The sequence below is a fragment of the Betta splendens genome, chromosome 15, assembly GCF_900634795.4.
Source record: "Betta splendens chromosome 15, fBetSpl5.4, whole genome shotgun sequence".
In the NCBI taxonomy this organism is placed as follows: Eukaryota; Metazoa; Chordata; class Actinopteri; order Anabantiformes; family Osphronemidae; genus Betta; species Betta splendens.
This window is the reverse complement of record NC_040895.2, coordinates 7,237,403-7,258,357: the sequence shown is the minus strand read 5'-3', so window position 1 is coordinate 7,258,357 and position 20,955 is coordinate 7,237,403. Positions and strand designations below refer to the sequence as shown.

At 41.9% G+C, this 20,955-nt stretch overlaps 1 protein-coding gene and 3 long non-coding RNA genes across 6 annotated transcripts; 1 reads left to right on the top strand and 3 right to left on the bottom strand.

Annotated features, from left to right (window-relative positions):
- The first annotated feature begins 1,919 nt into the window (after nucleotides 1-1,919).
- LOC114841799 (uncharacterized) lies at nucleotides 1,920-5,642 on the top strand. Of its 2 annotated transcripts, none has more exons than XM_029126945.3 (5): nucleotides 1,920-2,718; nucleotides 2,820-2,884; nucleotides 3,316-3,428; nucleotides 3,607-3,696; nucleotides 5,507-5,642. In XM_029126945.3, exons 1-5 carry the CDS (start codon nucleotides 2,331-2,333, stop codon nucleotides 5,532-5,534), a joined length of 684 nt encoding a protein of 227 aa, XP_028982778.1. In that variant the 5' UTR covers nucleotides 1,920-2,330; the 3' UTR covers nucleotides 5,535-5,642. The 2 variants fall into 2 exon arrangements, with proteins under 2 accessions (XP_028982778.1, XP_028982777.1); XM_029126944.3 differs by having other exon boundaries at nucleotides 1,923-2,718; nucleotides 2,820-2,893.
- LOC129603067 (uncharacterized) lies at nucleotides 5,423-6,078 on the bottom strand. Its single transcript, XR_008692644.1, has 3 exons — nucleotides 5,942-6,078; nucleotides 5,770-5,853; nucleotides 5,423-5,657 (listed from the first exon to the last, which is right to left on the bottom strand). It is a non-coding gene; the product is annotated as an uncharacterized LOC129603067 (long non-coding RNA).
- A 289-nt stretch (nucleotides 6,079-6,367) lies between these two features.
- LOC129603066 (uncharacterized) lies at nucleotides 6,368-7,755 on the bottom strand. 2 transcript variants are annotated; one of them, XR_008692642.1, is made up of 3 exons: nucleotides 7,307-7,748; nucleotides 6,540-6,748; nucleotides 6,368-6,409 (listed from the first exon to the last, which is right to left on the bottom strand). It is a non-coding gene; the product is annotated as an uncharacterized LOC129603066 (long non-coding RNA). The 2 variants fall into 2 exon arrangements; XR_008692643.1 differs by having other exon boundaries at nucleotides 6,371-6,409; nucleotides 6,540-6,599; nucleotides 6,786-7,755.
- Nucleotides 7,756-10,774: 3,019 nt separating this feature from the next.
- Nucleotides 10,775-14,050, bottom strand: LOC129603068 (uncharacterized). The gene is made up of 3 exons (XR_008692645.1): nucleotides 11,601-14,050; nucleotides 11,265-11,393; nucleotides 10,775-11,152 (listed from the first exon to the last, which is right to left on the bottom strand). It is a non-coding gene; the product is annotated as an uncharacterized LOC129603068 (long non-coding RNA).
- Between the last annotated feature and the right edge of the window lie 6,905 nt (nucleotides 14,051-20,955).

Genomic DNA, 20,955 nt, shown 5'->3' with positions numbered 1-20,955 from the left:
ACTCACTCTCTTCCTACCGCTTTCTCCAAGCTCGCTCCCTTTTCTATCTCGCTCCCTCTCTTTGTTTCCTCTTTGCCTTCTTAGAAAAATTAATTCAGTCGAGGAATACCAGAGCTAAGTGAGCGTGTGTAGAGTCCTGATGACAGGTGTAGCTGTGGAGGCTGGAGAACTTCATTAATAGTTTCCTTGAGACCAAATGACGGCCACAGGACCTGGAGAGATGTCATCACCTCTGTTTCTGAAGGTTCAGTACGGTAAGTCATCACCCGAGCAGTAATTTACTTGAATAATAGTAGTGACATAAACTTAAACTGACAATGTAGAGATGTATGTTAACAATACATTTGTTTATGATGCTTCTTCTTGCAGCCTGCACCTCTCTGATCGCTCCACATAAAGGAAGTGACTGGACCACTGCTTCCTCTGTGCTGCTGGGTTGGAAGCTCTTCAACTCACTGTTGGTCTCCCTTGAGCAGGAGATGGTCAGGACGAGACATCAAGCATCACTTTCACAATTTAGAACCATGTAATACAAGCTTCAATAAATCAATTTAATGTTAAACATATACTTTTCTCTGTAATGTTTCACGATTTACTTCCACTATGAGATTGTGACTATTTTGGTAAAATGGTAAAAACATCTGTTGGAAATAGTAAATCAGAATAGTGTTGTTACACAAATCAGGATGTTCATTTGTTTCTATCACCTTCTTCCTTACTTCACTTTAGTACATATATAGATTTACCAAATACACATATAAAAATAATAAGTGTGTTGTTCAATTTGACAGTTTACCTTAAAATTCAGTAGAAATCACATCATGTCTCTTACAAAGAAACAGGTTTACTGAGACTGAATGTGATAAGTGGTCACAGAGGACAATAAGCTTTTTATGTTTTGACCTGTTTACAGTGCATCACAAGGTAGACATGTGTGCTTGGTTAATCTGATTGTACAGGCAAAGATGAGTATTTGGCTCACAAGGAGGAATAAAATGAAACAAATGGGCTGTTTAGATGCTGAAGACCTGTTCAGAAGTTTGGTGACTGTAAGTGGGAATGTCGAATTTGTGCTCACTTGCAAACCATGTAATGTATTTATGCTGCCAATCAAGTCGTCTTCTGGTTGATTTGTCCTGAATATTAAACACAAAACACACCGGTTTTCTCGTTTCTCTTAATATGAGCAAAAATAATAATCAATGTACCATCTTAAGGTGGTTTGTGTACATTTTAACTGTTTGTAACCTACAGTATAACACCATACGACTCTCTCCCCCAGTGCTCGACTCCACTAAGGTTTTGGATTACTTGGACCATGTCCATACAAAGTGTTAAAATGCTCCATGAAATCAACAATAATTAAAACAACAGCAGCTTTAATGTCGTTCGTCGTTCGTTTTAGCCATTTTAACTGTTTTGTAAATACAGTTGGTATGCATGGGACTTGCTGTTGGCTTGATAGCGCTATTTATTGCGAGGTCCATTGTTGCCAAGTCTGCTTATTAGTGAAGCGAAGTGAAGTGACTTTTTGATATTGAAGTGATACTTCACGGCTGAAAAGCAAGTTGCTGCTTGTGGTTGTTGTTGCTGGAAATAGTCATATCCTAAAACACCCAGAATGCATTGCGCTTTGACCAATCACCTGAGCTGCAATGATTGGACCAATGGTTTAGCTCCGCCCCCTCTCAGCCTGACCGAGGAGCCTGGCCGAAGGAACTGCGATCCCAAAGAGGAGGAAGAGTAACGCAGGCCAATGAGTGGGTGATAGGACGGAGGAGAGAGTCTACATTCTCCAAACGTGTTGCTGTGTAGTTCATGTCGCATGATGAAGATTGTAATAATATTGTTAGTAGTGATCTGGGTACCGGCTACAGCGATACCAGGTAAGCGACCAGACATAACCACCGACAATGTGAAAGGCAGATTTGAACATACTTAAAGTCAGATTTCAACATACTTGAAATCTGCATGTTTGGTGTCGGTTTTTCCTCAAGGTGTCAGGGTTGAACAGTGTTTTCTCAACGACTAGAGAGGCAGGTTTTTTTATTGAGGGATGATGCAGCGCTGTTTAGGGAGTTGATCTATAGGTTTAGATAATTTCAACAGAAGCAAGTGTTTTGATGCTAACAGGAGAAAGTACTAGATACAAATTTGACAAATGTTCAGTTAGATGCTGTTGGTTAATTGCACTGATTTAAAGTATTCAAATACAGTAACTAAAGTATGTTTTACCAAGTGTAACCAGTTTTCAAAAATGAAAAAAAGACTGTATTAATGTGCAGTTCATGTGTGTCCCACCATTGCTGGGAATTGCTCAAAGCTAATTGATGAGGTGGTGCTGTACATTTCAATGTGCACTAAAATGTTTTTTTTTTTTTGCAGGAATGGGTCATTTCACCCCCCAAGTTACAGCACAAGTGGGACAAAATGTCACTCTGCAGTGCTGTTTTGATGCATCATTGAATTTAAGAACTCGGACAGTTGACTGGAAAAAAGATGACAAGCAGGTGGTCCACGTCTACCGCGATAGAAAGGACTGTCCTGATCTACAGGAAACGCAGTTCAGACACAGGACAGCTCTAAGGCATGAAGACCTGAGCAGAGGAGTCATGACACTGCAGATCTTGGCTCAGCTCAGTGACACTGGCAACTTCTCCTGTAATGTGCCAAAAGGCCGGGGTTCAGAAATGCTCTCCCAGCGAGTCATGCTCTTTGGTAACGGCATGGATTTAAATTGATGTAAAGTAACAGAGAAAATAAAGACGTAATCACTTTAACATTTAAAGGGTGCTTAACTGATTTTATTTTTTTAACAGTGATGAACACAAGAAAAGTCCTTCCCAACATAACAAGGTTTCCGAAGAAAGACGAGATGACTACTGTACGTCTGGTAAATGTTCTGTCGTCACGACAAACAAGTTCATAGTGTGGATTAATCATTGGCCTGGTCATTGTCTGTGTTTTAGAGCTGCTACATGTTTATTTGTCAGTCATCCTGTGGAAGGGGAATTACCTACTGATAACTTAGTATGCTGATTCATAGCTTCGGCTTCAGAAAGCTTCTCCCTTCTTTACTACACCAGCTGTTAGGGCCGCGAGGTTTTCACCAGATGATTAAAAACAGAAAGCTGACAGTGGTGTAACTTGTTCTAAATCTGAAAGTGTGAAAGCAGCCTTGGATTATATTATATATCATTGTAAAATGATTTTCTGCTACAAAGAGGTAGTAACGCAGGAAAAAGGACAAACAGTAGTTTGTCTTGGAGGAAGCTGCTATTTTACTTTTTTTCTCAGACTTTCTTGTTTCTTCAGAAGGGAAGAACACCGGTGTCATTGCCTTTGCCTGGGTTTGTCTTGGCCTCTTCGGAGCTGGCCTTTTTGGGGCTGGTCTTGGAGTCCTGGTTAAATGGAGAAAGATCCGTACAGTAGGTTATTTTATTAAGTGGTTAGATCTAACTTTTGATATAGCTTTTAATACTTTTAACTTCTACATATATATATATTATTACAAGTGTAGTAATATGTAATGGTGTGTTTGGAACAGCAGTATTACTTACATGTTTCTTTCTAAAACTACATCACAAACTGTGTTTATGTTTTCAGAGATCTTTTTGGGAGAAAGCTCAGAGACTCCAGCGTCGGAGGATGCAAACATCTGTCAAATGGAGACTCTGATGAACCCATCAGCAGCAGGTGATCAAAACCAGAACTTCAGAAATGACCTGGGACACACTGAGCAACAAGTGACTTGATGGTCTCTTTCCATCCCCGCCTCTGAAACTTATTCTGTATGTTTCTTCTCCTCTCTGCTTTACACTGCTCCAACACGTTTGGTCTTAGCGTTTGGTTGCTGGTTTAGGTACATTTACGATTATTAAGACTAAATGTCTTGATACTGAAGCACTAATCAAAAATATAAATAAGTAAGCATTTAATTGTCCCACAGTGGAGAAACAGCCATGGACACTTTGGCACATGTTCACAAATTGCAATAATCATCATCCATGTTTCCATATTTACACTTTTCACCAATGTCACTCATTTATTTGTGACATGCTTGTACTGTGTACACCTGCATCTCAGTATCTTCATCTACAGTTGTAATGTACACGCTCAGGGTTTTCTTTGTTTATTCCTAATACTCAGGTGCAATTTTCTTTCTCTGGGACTAATGAAGGTATTCGTACTCTCATTAATCTTAATCAGTGGTTTATATAGCAACCTGCTCTGCACAATATTTGTGTAGATCTGTGAACAATCATGTATATTGTTACCGGTACAAATCTTATACCCATTACTGTGCAATAACCCTGCAATGACCTCATACTCACTCCAACTGTACTGTACTGCTTTGCACTGTGCCAACACAAACTGTTCTGTAGCTGTATTCTCGCTTATCTGTACTGCTGTTGTGAGAAGTAATTTCCCCACTGCGGGACTATTAAAGGTTTTCTTATCTTATCTTATCTTATCTTATTATGTTAATTCTACGCTTTCATACATGTGTTCAAATCATATGTATTTCATAGCCTCCGTGGTTTCATTCAATCTTTCAATCATGTATTATTGCTACAGCAGACTTTCAATGTGCTGCTGATTCTTTTGCATCTTTGTTATGGCCTGTGATAAACGTTTTTAAGTTTGTGCATAGAGTGACTCCATGTCCTTGATGGCATGTTCTGCTTCATTTTGCTGCTGTATTTCTGCTGCTTCTTTTGTCCAATTGGGTTCATACAGAAAATAAATATTCTGACAGAAAAGTAAAAAATAACTTATATTCATCTTGAACTTTGCACAGGTTTCGTCGAGCTAAGCTAATTATTATTATTTTAAATTGTTTGTATATTTTTTGTATTTGTTGTGGTGAAACTGATGTCATTGCTCCTCTTGTCCAGGAAGAGGCAGTGTAGTACCAACTAACAACGACGGTTTTCAAAGAAATTAGTAGATATGAACCCAGAAGAAGCAGTTGTACGATGACCAAACGAATCACTCTCAATCATCTTGAGAGAGAGTGTGTATTGGCTGTTGTGGAGGCTGTGACAGTGTTCTACTTCTCCCACTGATATTAGATCAGCTTGTCTTTTGCTAGAGATGAACTCAGGAACTGGAGATTGTCACGAACCAGTGTGGACGCAGCATGCAGTTACATCATTATTGTTGCAGACTTGCTAATTATTACATATGTATTCAATAAGTTGATGTATGTAGTAAAGTGAAGTAAGGAGGAAGTTCCTATGGACAAATGAACAATCTGACTAGTGTTACAACAAAAATCTCATCTCAGTCTGTTATTTATCACTTCATGAAAGTGTTATGAAAGTGTCAAAAGTAATGAGTCATTATTTTTACCATTTTACCAACATATTCACACAGTAAAACACAAAGAAATACAAAAACACAAAGAAATACAAATAAATGATGTTAAAGATGCAACGTATTTATTACAATTAGTTTCAAAATATTTAGAAAATGACTTGTCTTGACTGTCTTCTGTTTACAGATGGAGGCCAACACCACTGATTATGTGAAGAGTCTCCCAAACCCAGTAGCACAGAGAGAGCAGTGATGAAAACACTTCCTCTGTGTGGTTAGGACTGGGAGGCTCCCCTCTGTCTGGACCGGAGGCTGGAGGGAGCAAGAGCTGAAGGATGCTAGAAGAAACATCACAAACAGATGTGTTCTTAACATACAAGTCTGCATTGAGATGTTAAGCTTATCACCACTTTACTACTCAGGTAAATTACTGCTCAGGTGATTACTTACAGCATTGAGCCTCCATAGACACAGGTGACAACTTCTCTCCAGGTGGTTCTATGATGTCGTTGTCTCCATCCTCCACAGCTGCACCTGTCGCAACCAAAATGAAAACATTGGCTTTTAAGAGCACATGGCGTAAAGTACATACTACGAATAAGCCACGACATCTCATGCTTACTGAATGTAATTGTGCAGCCATAGTTCCTGCAATCAGTTTGGCATCTCCTTGGACTGCAGGACCTGGGTCCAGATCGGTCGTTTCTGGTAAAGTGAAAGCATTAGAATGCAGAGTGAGTACATACATCAGAGAAATACTTGAAGGACATTTTAGTTGTCTTTACCATTGCCTGGTGTCACCTTGTGCAGCCAAAAGGCAGAGCGACAAAATATTACATTACTGTCAATTAAAATGTATAAAAAGTCAAATGAAAACTTATCCCAACTTAACATCTTTAATTACTTACCTTGTGTTTTTTAACGTAATCTATAGAAAAAAAATAATAAAACAAATAAAGTGTCACGAGATAAGTGTAACGTCTCCTATGTTTTTCTTTATCTTAACCCTAATAGAACAAATACAGTTGTACGTGCCTCCTCACCTCCTTCTCTCCTCTCCTGGTGCCCTCATCGCCTTCTCCTTATGAAACTGAATGTGACGAAAGATGATTAATTTGTAGGATCACGTTAAATTTGAATGTAATACAAACATTTATTCCCACTCAACCACGTCCTTTGACATCTTTGAAATTGTCACACAATCAAAATCCTGTACTCACCTTTGTCCACTGGACTGACAGACACACTGGTCAGTACATCAGTATCATCGGCACTGCTCCCTGTGGTGTGGAGCATGATTAGAACAGCAGACAACCATGTGTCCCCTCCATAACACATGACACTGCAGTCCATCCTCCTCTGCCCTTGAGGAGCTTCAGTGGGAGATGACAAGTGTCCCCAGTGCCACTGTGACTGAACTGACCTATTGCTGTAGAGGAAAACATAGCAATAAACATAATAGTTACCCTGCCAGACGCTCGAGCAACTTGTATGGGGGGGGGTCGACGGCCCTGCCAGGCGCTGAACTCAGCCTTCAGGGTGAAAGAAAAGTCCATCCCACCACCATGCTGAACTCTAAACGCAGGCCCCAGTGCCAGACGCAACCTGGGACAAGAACTGCCCAGCCAGACGCAAAGGCTAGTTCTCAGGTTAAATATTAGCATTCAAACCTGTATTCATCCAGGAAAGAAAGAAAGGTCCCAGTGCCAGACGCTACCTGGGACAAGAACTGCCCAGCCAGACGCAAAGGCTAGTTCTCAGGGTTTGGATGAATATTTAAAATTATGAAGAAAGAAATCAGGAAAGAAAAAAAGAAGACAGTAGGATAAACTGGTCCTGTCAGAAACAGAAGCCAGTTATCCGTGAATGAAGAGGTGGCTGTTGCCATCCAACAAAGGGAAAGACCAAGTTTACTGTGTGACACAGTGTCTCACAGTAAAACATGGTCTTTTGGGAGCAGCCCCCTCCCCATCACTGTCCTTCCTACCTCTAGCAGATGTGCTGCTGCTGCTGCTAGGAGCCTCGTTGTTCTCCCCAACCGCTAAGGCCTCGCTGGTCCCTTCCACTATGGAGCCTGAGTCCTGAATAACAGGAGACAGGAAAAGGCCAGCATCGGGAACACACGGCAGCTCAGAAGGAGCCACAATAGGTGGAACCAGAAGAGAAGGAGGAGGGGGTGAAGGTGAAACAGAAGGAGAAAGAGCAGAAGAGCATGGAGGAGAAAGAGGAGGAGCAGGAGAGCAAGAGGGAACAGGAGAATAAGGAGGAGGGGGTGTGGAAGGAACAGAAGAAGGAACAGGAGAGCGTGGAGGAGAATAGGGAAGAGGGGGTGTGGAAGGAACAGAAGAAGGAACAGGAGAGCGTGGAGGAGAATAGGGAGGAGGGGGTGTGGAAGGAACAGAAGAAGGAACAGGAGAGCGTGGAGGAGAATAGGGAGGAGGGGTGTGGAAGGAACGAAGAAGGAACAGGAGAGCGTGGAGGAGAATAGGGAGGAGGGGGTGTGGAAGGAACAGAAGAAGGAACAGGAGAGCGTGGAGGAGAATAGGGAGGAGGGGGTGTGGAAGGAACAGAAGAAGGAACAGGAGAGCGTGGAGGAGAATAGGGAGGAGGGGGTGTGGAAGGAACAGAAGAAGGAGGAACAGGAGAGCGTGGAGGAGAATGAGGAGGAGCACAAGAGCAAGAAGGAACAGGAGAATAGGGAGGAGGAGGTGTGGAAGGAACAGAAGAAGGAACAGGAGAGCGTGGAGGAGAATAGGGAGGAGGGGTGTGGAAGGAACAGAAGAAGGAACAGGAGAGCGTGGAGGAGAATAGGGAGGAGGGGGTGTGGAAGGAAGAGAAGAAGGAACAGGAGAGCGTGGAGGAGAATAGGGAGGAGGGGGTGTGGAAGGAATAGAAGAAGGAACAGGAGAGCGTGGAGGAGAATGAGGAGGAGCACAAGAGCAAGAAGGAACAGGAGAATAGGGAGGAGGGGGTGTGGAAGGAATAGAAGAAGGAGGAACAGGGAGAGCGTGGAGGAGGATAAGAAGGAAAAAGATCTGAATAAAGAGGAAGTGGTGTGTGTCCCCAGCGTGGTGGAACATGTAAGTAAGAAGGCAGGTCAGAGCGGGGTACCTCAATGTCAGAGGTGGGGGGACCAACTTCCTGAACGTGGGAAGTGGGTGGGTCACAACGAGGTCTCCGACGTCTAGGTGGAGGAAGTCTAGGTGGACCGTGCACAGCAACTGTGTGTGAAGGTCAGAGAACAGACATTTGTAACTCACTTCATCTTTCATTCAAACTACAACAGGAGGCCTGTAACACTAAGCACCTAAACTGCATTTATGCTCACATTAGCTGCACTAACCGCTCTGCATCACATGCATCATCTAGTAGTCAGGTTTCTACCATGTTTTCACACATGACAGGTAATGCTGCACTCAGTACAACACTAACAACAGTTTTTAGCTCTTTAAAAGTACAAACTCAGACGTCTTGTTCACATGTGTGTGTGTCTTGTTTCAATGAGACACATTCTCTACACCTGCCTGACAAACAAACACATTTTTAGCTCCAAATGGAAAAACAATAGCACTTGGTAAAAAAAAGTCTAGCTTAGCAAGCTAACATGGGCACTTTGTTGCCATGGTGCTCAAGAAAAGGCGCGAAGGCGCCATCTTTATTTTTGTTTTTACCAAATCTCAAATGATAAATGGGGAAGAATTATGCCAAAGCAAACCAAAATATCAACGCTTCTACCTTTGTTAACATATTCAACTGCTTTTACAATTAGCATTCCGTACTGATTAACCTTTCATTTAGTGTTTAAATTGTTGACCGTCAGACTGTACACACTTAAGACACTAGGAGGAACCGCTTACCTTCCCCCTCCGGCTGCCACCGCTGTCTGCCTAGGCGGCTCCACCGTCTGAACCTTCTCCAGAGCTGCCAGATCCTCGGGGGCAAGTGGCGCTCCATTGCTCCAGCAAAACAAATTAATACGGTCGCAGATTTTTGTGTTGCTGCCAATGTCTCCAAGACCAGAGGCAAATGTGTAAAATCACATAGCTGCGCTCCTTTTATTAACTCAGCGCTGGTTACCATGGTTTTGACGCACGTGCACGGACGTGCGTGGCAACGCAAACTCGGACGCAGTGGCGGCCATCAGACGCAGCAAAACGTTCTCTGCTAACCTAAACATGCTCAGATTTTGTTTGTAGAGAGGTCATAAATGATTCTCCATGGTCTGTTTTCTTCGTGTCATATTATATCCGCTCGGTTTCGCCGCTCCGACTGTTGTATATTATTGTAAAGTTTTTATCCAATCATATTACACCAGGCTTGTGTCGCCAGGCGGTAACCAATCAGATCTCGAGTCTGTGACAACAATTCCAATTATAAGACATTCTTAGCTCTGATAGGTCAGAAACCAAGTCAATCTTTTTTTAATTTCCTGTTTGTCCCTGCAAATTAATTCCGTGGTTACCATGCACAGGAATTTCAACATGGACTTACATTTGAACTGAACGTTAATGGCCGTATTTGGATAGCGAAGGATGTGGTTGGTGCTCAATCAGAGTAAACACTGCGGTTCAAGGAATCGACATTCGTTTATCTGTCATTTATTTTTTAAATTGATCAATAATCTAGCTAGAGCCCCCCCAAAAAAACACTCACTATCATCACTACTTTCTGTTTTCATAATAAGATGTAATTATGGAAATCTGCAAAAGAAATAGCTAATATACAAATAAACCATAAACTTCTCATCTAACAATGGTTGTGCACTTTTACTGTATAATGTAGGATTTGTTAGTAGTTGAAAGTGGCATCTAATGCTAAAAAACAGTATTAGTTGTCAACTTTGGTATTGAATAAAATGGCTTTGGTCCATAACGCTAGACCGTCACTAGTATTTCCTTGTTTATTAGTTCATCCATACAGTATTTCAAGGTACTGTCATGTGACTAACCTGCCGCACAGAATGTTCCCAGAATCTCGTGATGTTACCATCCAGTTGGGGTTAGTTGATGGAAATGCACCACACTGACAGAAGTCAGTACGGCCGACAGCCGTTTACACCGTCCGCTACCTAATGTAGGCTACATGTTACTAAAGCATATTTAAACAAAGTTTTTAAGTTAAGCGCAGAGCTTGAGAGAGGTCGAACAAGCAGCGTCTGCGTTTCAAGGAGGTCTGTGCTGAACATCTGCACATGGACATTGAAGGTTCTCCTATGTGAGATTATTAGGCTGTGACAGTGTTCTACTTCTCCCACTGATATTAGATCAGCTTGTCTCCTTTGCTAGAGATGAACTCAGGACCTGGAGATTGTCACGAACCAGTGTGAGCAACATGCAGTTACATCATTATTGTTGCAGACTTGCTAATTATTACATATGTATTCAATAAGTTGATGTATGTAGTAAAGTGAAGTAAGGAGGAAGTTCCTATGGACAAATGAACAACCTGACTAGTGTTACAACAAAAATCTCATCTCAGTCTGTTATTTATCGCTTCATGAAAGTGTTATGAAAGTGTCATAAGTAATGAGTCATTATTTTTACCATTTTACCAACATATTCAGAATCTCACAGTAAAACACAAAGAAATACAAATAAATGACGTTAAAGATGCAACGTATTTATTACAATTAGTTTCAAAATATTTAGAAAATGACTTGTCTTGACTGACTTCTGTTTACAGATGGAGGCCAACACCACTGATTATGTGAAGAGTCTCCCAAACCCAGTAGCACAGAGAGAGCAGTGATGAAAACACTTCCTCTGTGTGGTTAGGACTGGGAGGCTCCCCTCTGTCTGGACCGGAGGCTGGAGGGAGCAAGAGCTGAAGGATGCTAGAAGAAACATCACAAACAGATGTGTTCTTAACATACAAGTCTGCATTGAGATGTTAAGCTTATCACCACTTTACTACTCAGGTAAATTACTGCTCAGGTGATTACTTACAGCATTGAGCCTCCATAGACACCGGTGACAACTTCTCTCCAGGTGGTTCTATGATGTCTGTTATCTCCATGAGAGCGATGAGGGCACTAACTTGTATCCTGGTGCCGTCAACGCCTTCTCCCTATGAAACTGAATGTGAAGAAAGAAAAATTTGAATGTAATACATACATTTATTTCTACTCAACTACTTTCTTTCACATCTTTGAAATTGTGACACAATCAAATCCTTTTTGCCAATTTTGTCTTGGAAACTAAAGCTATACAAACAGCTTGTGTAGTTGCATAAGTAACAGCAGCTCAAGTAGAGAAGCCTCATTTCATGCATTGAAACCGTACTTCAGACGACGTCCAGAGCGTTCTGCTCGTTTTGTGGTGGAAGTGATGTCATTGCTCCTCTTGTCCAGGAGGAGGCAGTGTTGTACCAACAAACAGCGAAGGTTTTCCTGAAAAGGAGAAGATATGAACACAGAAAAATATCAGTTGTATAATGATCAAACATCAGCTGGAGTTTGTGTCATCCCAGCTGTGATCAGTGTAAAAAGACCGCTGTTTTACTCAGGCTGCACTACAGCGTCTTTTCACAGGCGCGATCCCACTACTGAGCGGCACGGGGGCTTTGACCTGCTCCGTCACCGACCTGGGCCGGTGCACCACCTCCTGGTGGTCCCGGGCTCCCCCAGAAGCACCAGCTTGGATTACAGGCACGCGCCATCGCACCCGGCGAAGGCGCAGGTAATTCGTGGCGAGTTTGGTTTTACGGGCGTGACGCCATCAAAGGGCGGTTGGCTCGGGATTTTCTTTTATCAATTTATGACTTTTATTCAGTAGATTCTGTAAAACGACATGAAAATCGTTGTGGGAATGCTGCTTTTTTGAAATTTGTCCTCTTAATGTTTGACAGTGGAATGTGAAAAACAAGTTTTATGACTATAATTCCTCATCTTTTATTTATTGTCATAATTGTAAACATCTGCACAAGCCTAAGTTAATGAAGCTATGCTTTCTCTGTGTATAAGTGTCTGTAAGTCTTCAGTCCTTTTCAGAATAGAAGAAGTCAGATTTCTCAAACGATCCGCCAGCCTCAGCCTCCCGGTAGCTTGGATTACAGGCACGCGCCACCGCACCCGGCGAAGGAGCGGGTCATTTATGGCAGGTTTGGGTTATACTGGCGTGACGTCATCAAAAGGCGGTTGCATCGGGATTTTCTTTTTATTCAGAATATTCTCTAAAAGACGTGAACACTGTCGTAAATACAGTGGGATGAGAATTGCATCTTTTCTGGTGTTTTAAAAATGTTACCGGTGTTTAGTCTTAAGTATGTAAAAACACAGGTTTGATTTCAATAAATGAACTAAAACGACAAATGTGATGAGGGAGACAGTTGATATTTAGAGGGTAAAATGTCGACATTATGCAACAAGTTGTTTGTATAACTTTAGTTTCCAAGACATTTTGACATTTTACCAAGTTTATCTTGGAAACTAAAGCTATACAAACAGCTTGTGTAGTTGCATAAGTAACAGCAGCTCAAGTAGAGAAGCTTAATGTCATGTATTAAAACCGTACTTCAGACAGACTAGCGTCCAGAGCGTTCTGCTCGTTTTGTGGTGGAAGTGATGTCATTGCTCCTCTTGCCCAGGAGAAGGCGGTGTTGTACCAACAAACAGAGAAGGTTTTCGTAGAAATTAGTTGACATGAACCCAAAAAAGAAGCGGTTGTTTGATGATCAGCCATCAGCTGGAGGGTGCGTTTCGTCCCAGCTGTTAGTGGATCAGTGTAAATGGTGTAAAAAGACTGGGTCCCGCTGTATTACTCAGGCTGCACTACAGCGTCTATTCACAGGCGCGATCCCACTACTGAGCGGCACGGGGGCTTTGACCTGCTCCGTTACCGACCTGGGCCGATGCACCCCTCCTTAGGCGACCTGGTGGTCCCGGGCTCCCCCAGAAGCTCCATATCGATACCGAACTTAGTGCGGACACCCGATCGACATAGTCCACTGCAGCTCAGAGCTCCTGAGCTCAAACGATCCGCCAGCTTCAGCCTCCCAGTAGCTTGGATTACAGACACGCGCCACCGCACCCGGCGAAGGAGCGGGTAATTCATGGCGAGTTTGGATTTTACGGGAGTGACGTCATCAAAAGGCGGTTGGATCGGGATTTTCTTTTTTTTATTCAGAAAATTCTCTAAATGACGTGAACACGGTGGTGGAAATGTGATTTGTTGAAATTTGACCAATAACAACAAGTCAATAGATGAAAACAAACAAGTCAGTGAGGAAAAATAGAAAAATATAAATAGGCACAAAACAAATAAATAAAAAAGATACACGTGAGGCAAACACATTCATGAATAAAGAACTGTTGTACTGTTGTTAACTGTTAAATATTAATATTTATAATAACGTTATGGCGTGTGCATAAATACACTCATATATTTACTCCTACTGTATGCACAGATATTGTAACACATGATCACATAAAACTTAATAGCTATCATAATCAAACATTATTCATAGTGATAACAATAAATAATAGCAGTTACTGGTGTTGTGTGTCGCACTATAAGGTTAGTAAAGCTGTACTATAACATTGTTCACCATGACCAGATGAGACAGACGTTGGTACGTGAACAATGCCACTTGAGGAAGCCAGGGTGATGAGAGGAGCCCAGCCGCTACACCCAGTCAAACGAGTGGAGGGCAGAAACCTAGGAGCCAGGGAGACTACATACCTTCAGTTTCAGGAGGCCAGGCGTTGCGACGCGAGTCACTCACACAGAACCCCCCAGGCAGAACCACAGCAGCCACAGAGATGGCACCGAGGTCAGGGCCATGCAGCCCAGCTTGAATGTGAGAGTGTGGAACTAGAGTGAATTAAAAGTGGGGGAGATTTGACGGCTTGCTGACAGTGTGTCTCCTGGACAGCGTCCCCCTGTGCTAGATGTCTATTGTGCAGTTAAAACTGAGTGGTGATCCTTTGCACCAGGACTGGTGGGTGACAGGGCTGCCACAGCTGGCCCCCACCTCCAGAAGCCGATAGAGCTAAAACAGGAAAATAAGCTAATTTCATCAGTGACGAACACATACAAGCTATTTTATTAAAGCATCACTTATTATTTTTGAATGTTTGGTAAAGTAATGAGGTCAGTTTCTACATTTTAGATTTCTGGGGTCATAACATAAAAAGTAAGATGAACATTTGGAGAAACGCTATTTACTGTTCATTGAACTTCAACTTCAACATAAATAAAGATTCAGGCAACAGGTTAAAGTGGGTCCAGTTTCTTTGCTCCTGCAGAACAAAAAGCTCTGATGAGCCAAATGTTACTGATGCTCATGTGAGACCATTTCAACATGTGCAGATACAGTTAATCAATGGTCATGTGCTGTAACCATGGCGACATGGAACTCACTCCCTCTAACAGGAGAAAGATCTAGAGAGTTCTATACCAAAACAACTGCGATAGAGAGAGGTAGGACATTGTATTTTGTGATCACTTGAACCAAACTGTTTAGGAAGAATGTATTTACATTCCCTGTGTGTTTCTGTCAAGTTTTATACTAGTTTTACAAATTTTTTATATTAGTTTTACAAATTTTTAATCACCATCAAAGTAAGATTAGCATAAATGTGAGTGTAACTAAATCATACATGCTCTAATTGTCTGAGTGAAAGGATACCACATGGTTTCACAGTGTGTGGTAACAGTAAAACATTTAAGGGCAGAAAATTGAATAATCCTTTAAAGTTGGCAGCATTAGCATCGCTCTTAACTATGTTTTGCTTAAGCTAAACGCCCATTAGCATTAGCATGCTAGCTAAAAAAACTGCTGATGTCATTCATCAGCTGCTAAAACACCACCTATCTAAAGTGTAAGTAGATTATAGATGCTCACATTTTCTGAGTAAAAGGTAACAATGTGACACATTTTAATGGAGAAAATTGAAGAATGTTTTAAAGTTGGCAGCATTAGCATCACTCAACGATATGTGATCTGCTTATGCTAAATGGCATTAGTGTTTAGCATGCTAGCTGGAAGCAGCTAATAGCATTAGCCTGCTAGCTGGAAGCTGCCAGTAGCTGGTAACTGCCGGTGGCATTCATCAGCTGCTGAAACATCATTTATTTTGTCCCACACTCACCTCTCAGATCTTCCCCCTCAGAGGATAATTATCTACTGAACTGCTTGCAGCCTCTATATCTCTGGCAGATTTGTGTTCATTACAGTCCAGCGAATATAGTCCAGTAAAGCGTTTCGGTCCAAAACGTTAAAAAAAGTTATTTGAAAACTGCAAGTTTGTCTGCTCCAACTCCTGAGGGAAAAATATTTTTTCTCTTCTATGAGTAATAACTCGCTACAGAAAAAAACTAAATTAATCCAGCAAATTCAAGATGGATGCTATGTCCCTTATGCTTTGTTTGAACTTGAGAATGCTGGAAAAGGCTGAAGTATAGCATAGCATCTGCCAGGAGTAGACAATCAGGGTCAGTTCCCTGAGACCTCCCCTCCCCCACTCGCAGACTCATAGTATTACCCTATGAAATATTATCCCAGATTGTTACATATAAGCTTTTAGGTTACACTGAATGCTAATTAAGCCTTATAGGGTCGCCTTACAACATGTAAGCTTTCATTTGAGCCTTCCAAACCTCTAGTTCCTCCCCACCAGTCACCAGGGGAGACATTACTTGCTTGATATTTGCTAGGCAAGGGTTTATCAGAATTTTATTTCAAGTTTATGTCTCTGTTATTTTGCTTCACTATACCTGTAGCAAATTCAGTTGCTTTCTTGCAAAACTAAGCTCAAAACCAAGCTTAATAATGTAGCCCTTACCATTTAGGAATTACAACCATTTTATTTGAGTATGCCTAATCAGGTCCTAATGCACAACATGCACAAAATGGGGCTTGGAGATTAACACAAAATGAATCTGAACTGAATCTGATCCATCATCTGAAACAGGTGCTGATGATTAAACAAGAAGAATGTCTGACAGTTTGCCCCGTCACTTCTTCAGCTTTTCCTCCTTGTCCATAGAGGAGAGCATCCTCTTGTCACCTGATGACGACTTCAGTCTTTAGATTTCAAATGTCCAAACACAGTCACAGGCAGTGAATTCCATGTGTAGAAAATACTAGTCGGACAGGAAGTATTTCTAGTGACACCCTATTGTTATATGTTTCCAGTTTGTCTTCTGAGTTCAGGTTCAGGGTCCTTGTTTATTAATATTAAATCAGTCTTTGTGTTGAACAGTCTTAAGTATATAAATGTTAATAGAAGCTTTAATGAATAATGCAACAAAAGGTTAATCTCCTCAGAGGGAAGTGACTGCAGGTCTCAGGATGGCAGCCTCAGCCCGGCCAAGTCAATAAATAGAGAGAGAGAGCGTGTCACGACCATCAATGTGCAAAAGACCTCCAAAGAATGCAAGTAACACAATAAACTAATGCATGACTAATGCATGACATTAGAATGTCATAGACTGTAGGAGGCAGTTTGGTACACTGACTGGCGCGTGGCACAGGTCTTAAAGTCTTAAAACTACGGCTTCAATCTCCATTAGGCAGGCGGCCATTGTGCTTCCTGGTAGTTGTAGTCCTAAGGGGTGAGTACTACCACCCAGTTTTAACTGCAAAAAGACATTTAGGGCGCGGGGGGGCACTGTCCGGGGGACACACCGTCAGCCAGCGGTTGTGCTCCTGGAGGTGTCACCCACCTTCAGTGCACTTTAGTTCCACACACTCACGTCCAAGCTGGGTTGCAGGGTTCTGGGGTGCCTTTTTCTGCTGCCCTCTGCCCCCTCCGGGTTGGGGGGGTTGGTCGGGGCTCGGGAGGAGCTGCGGTCCCTGCCTGGGGCCACATGGACGGCAGGCCGGAGACCTACCCTCCCCACGAATGTGATCAAGCGAATGGTGTGGGTGGGAGAATGTATCTGAGAGTGCATTGGTTCACGTATGATTGACTAGTTTGTTATGAGAGAGTCTATGGTGTGTGTGTGTGTTGATGTGATGATGTGTTTGCACATGTGGGTGGGTGTATGCATCTGTGTTTGTGTGAGTTGGTGGTTGTGTGGTGCGGTTGAAGTGTGGGGGGTCCGGTTTTTTCGGGGTACGATGATCGTCTGCCTGGGTCTCTTTTCTGCTGACCCCACCAATTGCTGGCCTTGTGCTGCAGGCCGCTGTAGCGCCAGGGGATGAGGTCGGCCGATGGGGTAGGCCCGCTCCGCCCGTGTGGGGGTGGTGGTGGACGGGGCGGGCCCCACTCTGGGCGGGGGCATCTTCTGGCGGGCTCCCTAGGACCGTGGGTCCTCGGGCTCTACTCTTTCAGGCCGACCCTCCCGCCGGGGGGAGTGTTTTGCCCCTGGTTCTCATGGGCGGACAGCGTTGACCCCCGGTGGCCCACTCTGGCCTCGGGTGCTGTCTCTGTGGCTGCTGCAGCTCTGCCTGGGGGGCTCTGTGTGGGCGGCTTGGGTCGCAACACCTGCCCTCCTGGAACTGAAGGTGTGTGTGCTCCCTGGCTGCTAGGATTCCTTCCTCTGCTTGCTGGATGGGCGTAGTGGCGGAGCCCCTCACATCACCCTGGCTTCCACAAGTGGCATTGTTCATGCACCAACGTCTGCCTCACCCTTTGGGTGAATAATGTTAAGCTACAGCCTTACTAACCTTGTAGTGGGACACTTTCCAAATCCAACTGTAAGTATTATTGATACTTATCACTACCAACATGAATAATGTGTGAATATGGAATTTGTGGTGTTGTATGTCATGACTTTTATTAAGTAGTATGGGATATGTATAATAATGCACATATGTATGTATATTGTATGTATTCGTTTGTATTAGTATGTGCACATACCTTAGCACTATTATTGGTATTAGTATTAATCTCCAAGGTAAACCACAGCACAAAAATTGTTTAGTTATGAATGTGTTAGCCTAAGGTACATCCATGCTTCTTATTTATTTTATTTATTTTATTTTTTTTTTTTTTGCTCCGATTGTTTACTTAACAGATTTGCTTGGTTTCAGCAGCTGGTTGCACCCCTTCCCCCCCCCCCCCCCCCCCCCCCCCCCCCCCCCCCCCACCCTCCCGCATACACACCCTAAAGCAGAAACCTAACCTGTCCACCAACACAGCAACATCACACACATTTTGGATTAGCTAAATAAACCATTAAATAAACCATAAATCAGGAAGAGTATATATATTCTATATATACTCTTCTTGTTAAAGCAAAGCTGTCCATCACAATATGGCATTCAGCGTAATATATGCTGCTTGCTTAACTGCTGGACAGAACAAAAAAAAAAAAAAAAAAAAAAAAAAAAAAAAAAAAAAAAAAAAAAAAAAGAATGTCATAGACTGTAGGAGGCAGTTTGGTACACTGACTGGCGCGTGGCACAGGTCTTAAAGTCTTAAAACTACGGCTTCAATCTCCATTAGGCAGGCGGCCATTGTGCTTCCTGGTAGTTGTAGTCCTAAGGGGTGAGTACTTTATTTTATTACTTTTTTAAAGATTTTCATTTAACTAAGGTTGTTTTTTTTCAAATGCTCAAATCCAAGAAAAATTCAAAAATACTAAAAATAAAATAAATTAATTAAGAAACTATATTTCTGTCTATGGGGCCATTAACAATTTAGGATTATAAATACATATTGAAGTAGCTTGACGCTTGAAAAGAAAACTAATTTGTGGGAACATTTCTGTTTTGTTTCTGTTCAATCATTATTAATACATAGTTTATCTTCTGTGTTATTTGAAATTAAAACAAATATTTAGTAGTACTTTTGAGAAGCATGACGTGGGGGATGGGGATGAATTTTTTTACTGTTTGTGTACGTCAAGCCAGAACCTCTGAACTGTATCACAAAAATTAGATGGTTGGTATCGTCGATGCTATGTTGAAGTCTGAATAATACTTTAGGAGGATAGATATTGTTCGTAATTGTAATATGTTTTTCTCTAGTTTATTGGGGAAGAGGGTGTTTCATACAGTATACATAGATGTTATTCTAATAAATGTGTTTTTAGCAAATTTATGATATATAATAATTTTATTTTTATTTTGTTTTACAGAAGGACAGCAGTACTGTAAGTTTGTAACAAGGCGACATGGAGGAGAAAGATAGAAAGAAGGAAAACAAAGAAGAGGCAAGAGAAATGAAGAACGGGAAGATGAAAGAAGAAAAGGAAAAGAAGAACAGACAAAAGCAGGAAGAAAAGGAAAGACTTGAGAAAGAAAAAAAAGAACTCCCAAGAAGAGAAAAGGAAAGAAAGAAGAGTGAAAAGGAAGTTGAAGAAGAAAGAAAGAAGAAGATGACACAGAAACAACCAATTTTACCAATCCTCATCACTAAAACCATCACGATTTCCCCCTCCACCACCACCTCTATTCCCCCCTTCTCCCCCGCCGTCATTCGAACCCTCCTCATCATAAAGACACAACAAGAAAATGAGAGAGAAAGAAAGAAGAAAGAAGAAGATGAAAGGGAACGGAAGAAGAAAGAAGAAGATGATCAAACGGAAAGACTTTAAAAACTGAAAATTCAACACATAGACAGGATGTCAAAGAAAAAAAAAAATTTAAAAACTTACACACCCTCATCCCCTATCCCACTCCTTTTGGCTTATCGCATCAGGGTCCGCCACAGCTAATGATTTGCATTATTAATTTGGTGAGATCTTGCACCGGGTGCCCCTCCTGACGCGACACCAAAACCTAGATGTCAGGAATGCAAAGCACTAACCATTGCACCAAACAGCCAGGGCAATTTATCACTCCGACTCCCAACTAAATAAAATAATTATATTGTTTTAGAGGGAGGAGGAGGTGAGCTTGATGAAGTTAAGAGACGAGCAATAGAGGGATAGTAGTAAGATAAAAGGAGGCGAAACACAATGAATACACGAAGATCATACTGCAGACAAGAAAATTCCATATAAGGATAAAACACTTGATTGATTTGCATAAGTAAAGGCATATAGCATCATGAACTGTTTAACCCTAAGACTGGTGACCTTTTTACGGCCTTTCCAGCTTACTCAAAATAAGTCAGCAGGCCAAAACCACTTCCTGTTTCTGTGTCTGTGTGCAGGGTGCAGTTTCAGCAAAGTATAACATGTTCCTGTTTCTGACAGGATTAAAACATTGAACACATATATCCTTCATAATGACAATAAGTAACAAACGATAAATCAACCTTGTGAGTGACGTAACATCATAATAACAAATCATAAATCAGTCAGTAAATCATATTTACTCTAACATTAGCCAGGTTGGGAAGGCTGGTTCGCCTGTGACGGGTAAGATCCCACCTAAAAACCGGAGGCACAGTCATGATAACCTGAGAGGCTGCTACACCAAGACTGCATCCCCCCAGCCTCCCCCATTAGAGTGGAAGTGTTGTGTGTGTGGTAGTGTTGGGTGTCATCAGGATGTTGCCATGTGCATTTATACTGGAAACCTTTATTTAGAATAAGGCTGCTCCTAAGTTAAAATTGAATTTACTGAACTAAGATAAGAATTTTTCAGTTTAATAAATGTTATTTCTTAAAGTTATCTCAAGGCACTTTACAAAGGTCAAGGACATTACACAACTAAACCTAACACATAAAGCTTTTAATTGTAGGCAGAAGGGCTGAAATTTCTGGAATGACTTACTGCTGCCTCACAGTAAAGATGTGG